General features: G+C 40.3%; 2 protein-coding genes across 3 annotated transcripts; one reads left to right on the top strand and one right to left on the bottom strand.

Annotated features, from left to right (window-relative positions):
- Positions 1 to 348: 348 nt before the first annotated feature.
- On the bottom strand, positions 349 to 2,001 carry LOC103512635 (pleiotrophin-A-like). 2 transcript variants are annotated; one of them, XM_017445483.2, is made up of 3 exons: positions 1,869 to 2,001; positions 926 to 1,078; positions 349 to 548 (listed from the first exon to the last, which is right to left on the bottom strand). In XM_017445483.2, exons 1-3 carry the CDS (start codon positions 1,993 to 1,995, stop codon positions 364 to 366), a joined length of 465 nt encoding a protein of 154 aa, XP_017300972.1. In that variant the 5' UTR covers positions 1,996 to 2,001; the 3' UTR covers positions 349 to 363. The 2 variants fall into 2 exon arrangements, with proteins under 2 accessions (XP_017300972.1, XP_017300973.1); XM_017445484.2 differs by having other exon boundaries at positions 941 to 1,078.
- Positions 2,002 to 2,733: 732 nt separating this feature from the next.
- On the top strand, positions 2,734 to 3,566 carry LOC103512634. Its single transcript, XM_008477404.2, has one exon. The coding sequence runs from the start codon at positions 2,826 to 2,828 to the stop codon at positions 3,564 to 3,566; it is 741 nt and encodes a 246-aa protein (XP_008475626.1). The 5' UTR covers positions 2,734 to 2,825.
- Positions 3,567 to 5,355: the final 1,789 nt, after the last annotated feature.

Genomic DNA, 5,355 nt, shown 5'->3' with positions numbered 1-5,355 from the left:
AATGATGATATTGATGGTGATGATGTATTTCTGTGTTGTCTGAAGAAAAACTAGAGGGGACTGGAGTTGAGTGAACTTATCACAGTTGGTTCGTACGTTCATAGACTTCATAGCTTGAGAGATAGATTTCCCGTTGTGCCATAGCCATAACCTTATGTCGGCCAGTCACGCTCAGACGATCGCGTGGGTCGTCCGTTGGAACGTGTGTGGCGGTCTATCAGACTGCCCGAGAGACCTAGATGTCGAGCTTTGTAAACCACACATGTTCTACCGTCTGACAGACCCAGACCAAGATCTGTCAGACAGTCTGAGCGTGAAAGTCATTAGAAAATATACAGATTACACAGTGATCTTAAACTCTTCCTAAAAATCAAACTCACCATTGTTGGCCTTATTTTTCCGGCCGCTGTTCTTAGCTTTACACTTCTTGGTCAATGTTCGGCTCTTCTCGCAGTTGGCATCACTGTTGGCTTCCTTGAGCATGTCTGTCCGCGTCATGTCTCCGGCAACACTGCATTGACTCCACGATCCTTTCTCGTACCGGCACGCTGGAATAGGAACACATGTTTTAGACCATCCTGTATACACGAGACACTTTTTATTGTAGGTACATCCTGTAGATTTTTATGCTAATGTCGATTTTTGAGTTGACGGAATCGCCCCCCCCCCCCCCAACCCCGGACACCGCGCGGGACTGAAATTCTGAACCTTGCCTTGCTCGCCTGCTGAACAGGAGAGTGCGGGTTTGATCCCAGCTATTACATTTAATTTTATCCTCCATTATTTAAGAATTTTCGGCGAATAATATGTAATGGAGCTCTAAGGGTTAGGTGATAGAGACCCCCTAACACTGCGTTAACATCGCTCAGTGGTCACCTTTTACTCAAAAGTCTATTTCTAGTTGGAAAGACAAACAGTGATTTACCTAGATTCTTTTTACCTTTCTTGCACTTTCTCGAAATGGACTTGGTGGCTTCGCAAGTGGTTGGACTTCCTTTCTTGAGAGTGAGCGTTCGATTCTTCATGTGAGTGTTGGGATCACACTCCGACCAGCTGGATTTGTCATATTTGCAAGGCTCTGCAAGACAATAAAGAAAAAGGACAATGATTTAGATTTGAAAACAATCTGTGGAAAGCTGGAAAGAGTCAACTTTAGGGTTACCTACCTATGATTAAGTACCTATAACTTCCTAACTATCCTCTTTTTTTCCCCAAGAGTTTAGCCAAGATTTTAAGAGCTGATGTCGTCTTATTGGTTTTCTTGTTCCAGCCTTGTTAGTTTGGAAGGTAGTACGTCTCCCTTGTACGAGTAGGCGCTAAGTCGGGGGTTCGATTCCCGCATGGGATGAACTTCATTAAAACAGATAAGATTTAAAATAAAAAAAAAGATGAGTGTTCCACCGCCGTTTTTATTTCGTAGCAATGAAACAACTGCTACATTCGACGCATGTGGCCTGTGTCGTAGCATGCCCCCGTTTTTTTTTCGTAGCGATGAAACAACTGCTACATTGGACGCTTGTGGCCTGTGTCGTAGCATGCCCATCCCGTAGTATGCCTCTCATCAGATGGGCGAGAAGAGACACAATACTTCCCATTTAGGTGCTGGGTCAACACGAGAACACCAGAAAGTAACCCGTTGAATATTTGCATTCGAAAAACGAGTACAAATTTTTGTCGATGGTGGGATTCGAACCCGGACCTTCTGCATGGCAAGCAAGCGCGTTACCACTGGACCAACCGTGATTCATGGTTCGCTATCGGAACCACTGGATTTCTCCTATCCTGTCCTCCATCCCCTTCAATTTCAGGATGTTGAGCTTAAGACCTCCGATTTTACAATTCCCTCTATGAAACCTCTCGAAACTTACGTTTCTCAGCGCCCCTGGTGTTTCGAATCAGAACTTCATGAGCGTTTTCCTCCCAGTTCTCAGCATGGTTAGCGTTGATGATGGATACCAGACAGAGTACCAACACTGTTCCGAACACTCCCCACATCCTGATCTGAGAACATAGAGAATTAGTGTTATTAATAAAATTACTAGGTATAACTTTTCTTGGGGGTTAAGGGAATTGAGGGTTATAGGCACCTGCCACTTTATTCGTTTAGGATAAAATCCGCACCGGGCGGGAGTCGAACCCGCGACCTCTCACTTACAAGACAGACGCGTAACCCTCCAAGCTAAGGCTGGCGCACATTTCTTTCAGAATGACATTACGGCATTGGTTTTCAGATTTCCATCCACAAATTCAATTATGACGTTCAAATCTCTCGTACATCCGAAACCCCTGCAGGTTTTCCGGCGTAGAAAATTCCATTTCCTGTTGAGAATACGCGAGAGTTTCTAGCTTCTTCATGTTTTCAGAAAAAAATTTTCATATCCGTTTCAAATGAAGACAGAAAACAACAAGACGACGGATACCAGACAGAGTACCAACACTGTTCCGAACACTCCCCACATCCTGATCTGAGAACATAGAGAATTAGTGTTATTAATAAAATTATCTACTAGGTATAACTTTTCTTGGGGGTTAAGGGAATTGGGGGTTAAAGGCACCTGCCACTTTATTTGTTTAGGATAAAATCCGCCCCGGGCGGGAGTCGAACCCGCGACCTCTCACTTACAAGACAGACGCGTAACCCTCCAATCTAAGCTAAGGCTGGCGTACATTTCTTTCAGAATGACATTACGGCATTGGTTTTCAGATTTCCATCCACAAATTCAAACAATTTGAATCCAACTTTTCGATTTTTCAAAATTTCGTTTTTCTTTTGTCTCGACTACTTACTTATTGTTATATATTTGATTTTCTTTAACTTGTGTAAAATGCCGCCAAGAGGTATTAAAGCAAAGTCCAGCCAAGAAGAATTCAAGAAGACGACAAGAGCAAAGCAGCCTGTGGTAATGACATCCGAAGATGAAGAGGATGATGAAATGCAAGTTGACATGATGCAAGAAATCAAGAGATTGTTTAAGGATTTCAAACAAGAGATAAGAAATGAACTGAAGGAATTCGAGAAAAGTTTATCATTCAACAGCGGTAAACTTGATGATGTACTCTTGAAGATGAATGAAATTCAGAAAAATATGAACACTATCAATGCAAATCAAAAGAAGCTTGAAGAGGAAAATAAGGAACTCAGACTCAAGATTCGACAGTTGGAAATGGCAGAAGACGAATTAGAACAGTATACGAGAAATAAAAATCTACAAATTGATGGAATTCCAAAAGAAAAAGAAGAAAATCTAGAGGAGATGGTAAAAGAAATTGGTAACAAAATGGAAGTGGTTATCAATAATAATGATATTGACGCCATTCACCGAGTTCCCACAAGGTCAAAGAACAATCCAGAACCAATTGTGGTTCAATTCCTGACAAGGAAAATGAGAGACAACATCATTCAAAAAGCAAAAACCAAGAGGATCAATACAAAGGATTTGAAAATGAATGGTCCTGAAAAACCAATTTATATAAATGAACACTTATCACGGAACAGAAAACTTATCCTATTTGAAGCCAGAAAGAAGAAATACGAGAAAAACTACAAGTTCTTCTACGACTTCTAGATACCGAGATAAATCAATTTAAAAAATACCGGTAAATCGTGAAGTTTGACGTCACGGCATACGCTCCCGTCATAACTTATGACTTCGTTTGTTTCTGCGCATTTTGACGTGAAATCTGACGTCACAGCTCTTTGAACTTTTTCATAAGAACGGCAAATAAAAGTTGAATTTTCGACCTTTTAAAGTTACTTTTTTCGAGTTTTGATCTCAGATTTGGATTTTTCACAACTTTTTACGTAGGAATCGACCTTTTATTAATAATATTTTCCCTATTGCAACTCCTCCAATACTTTCCTCAACTTGTAAAGTCTCTCTCAGAAATCGGTCCTACATGGTCCAAAATAGCCTCCCGAAGAGTTCATTTTTCAAGAGTCTAATACCTAACAAAAGGCAGCTTACTAGCTACAAAAATAGATAGTTAGGTAGGTACTTTATCATGAGAAGAACAGGGATGAGGAGAAGAAGAAGAAGAAGAAGAAGAAGAAGAAGGAGGAGGAAGAAGAAGAAGAAGAGGAATAAGAAGAAGAGGAAGAAGAAGAAGAAGAAGAAGAAGAAGAAGGAGGAGGAGGAGGAGGAGGAGAAGAAGGATAGGTAATCAAGATGCTCTTATTTTAAGTAAGCGCTAGGCCGTGGGTTCGATTCCCGCCCGGGGCGGATTTTATCCTGATGGGATAATGTTCGTTCTCGGAACGGCTGGCTTTCTCCTATCCTGTCTTCCTTCTCTCTTCGATTTCGGGACGTTAAGACAATAGCAGTCACAGTTCCCTCTGTAAAACCTCCTAATAAATAATAATAATAATAATAATAATAATAATAATAATAAAGCACTTGCTTATCTCAAGCTCCCTTACGACCTGACTACTGGCGTAGGTAGTTAGGTACCTCGTGCCAAAATTAGACCTTTGATAAGAGCTAAGGCGCCAAGGTTGAGTACCTACAACTGCGGATATAACTAGTAATAACAGCTACAACTCGTAGTAATACCTAATAACTATACAAATCGTATAGTAATAGTGTAATAGTTAGTTAAATAGTATAGTAAACTCTTAAAAATAGCTACATATTTATGAGTTTACTCAGCAATTCAGCATAGTCCAAAGTGCTAACTAAGCTTATTTTAACAACCTACTATTTGTAGCTATCATAATAAATTATGATTAATTAATTAATTAATAATTAATATTTGCTACTATATTTAGTGATAAGGTTATCAGGTCTTTTTTTCTGCTTTAGCCTTACTCAGTAAGTCAGTACCTACCTACTAACTTACTCCATCTTTTAATCGCTTTTCTATTCGGTCAAAGTCGCTCTATTGTTTTATACCACTTGATAAGAGAGAAAGGGAGATTTTTTTTAAAGGTGTTTGATAGAGGATAGAGGGAACTCTAATTGCTAATCGTCCAGAAAGCGAAGAGAGAAGGAAGACAGGATAGGAGAAAGCCAGCCGTTCCGAGAACGAACATTATCCCATCAGGATAAAATCCGCCCCCGTTCGGAAATCGAACCTGCTACTTAGAGCTTACAAGGCAGAGCTCTACCTTTTCATGGGCTGGCAAAAAACAAAAATTGACAGAGTTAGTAAATAAATTCCTTATTAATGCTCTGATATCCACAAAAACGTTGAAGAGGCTTTCAGCTTCACCACAAATAATTCACTTTCAAGTTTCAGCAATACCTCAACCCTATATTCCGGCACTGTCTAAGAGGTTTGACAGAGGGAACTGTAACTGCTATGGTCTTATCGTCCCGAAATCGAAGAGAGAAGGAAGACAGAATAGGAGAAAGCCAG

Source organism: Diaphorina citri, unplaced genomic scaffold, assembly GCF_000475195.1.
Source record: "Diaphorina citri unplaced genomic scaffold, Diaci psyllid genome assembly version 1.1 scaffold866, whole genome shotgun sequence".
Classification (NCBI taxonomy): Eukaryota; Metazoa; Arthropoda; class Insecta; order Hemiptera; family Psyllidae; genus Diaphorina; species Diaphorina citri.
Note: the sequence above shows the minus strand (reverse complement) of the source record. Positions and strands in the feature narration are given on the sequence as shown.

Coding starts and splice junctions, on each gene's coding strand:
- LOC103512635 (XM_017445483.2), bottom strand. CDS start 1,995: ATGTGGGGAGTGTTCGGAACAGTGTTGGTACTCTGTCTGGTATCCATC. Junction 1,079..1,868: donor CACCAGGGGCGCTGAGAAAC/GTAAGTTTCGAG, acceptor ATTGTCTTGCAG/AGCCTTGCAAATATGACAAA. Junction 549..925: donor GAAAGGTAAAAAGAATCTAG/GTAAATCACTGT, acceptor TTCCTATTCCAG/CGTGCCGGTACGAGAAAGGA.
- LOC103512634 (XM_008477404.2), top strand. CDS start 2,826: ATGCCGCCAAGAGGTATTAAAGCAAAGTCCAGCCAAGAAGAATTCAAG.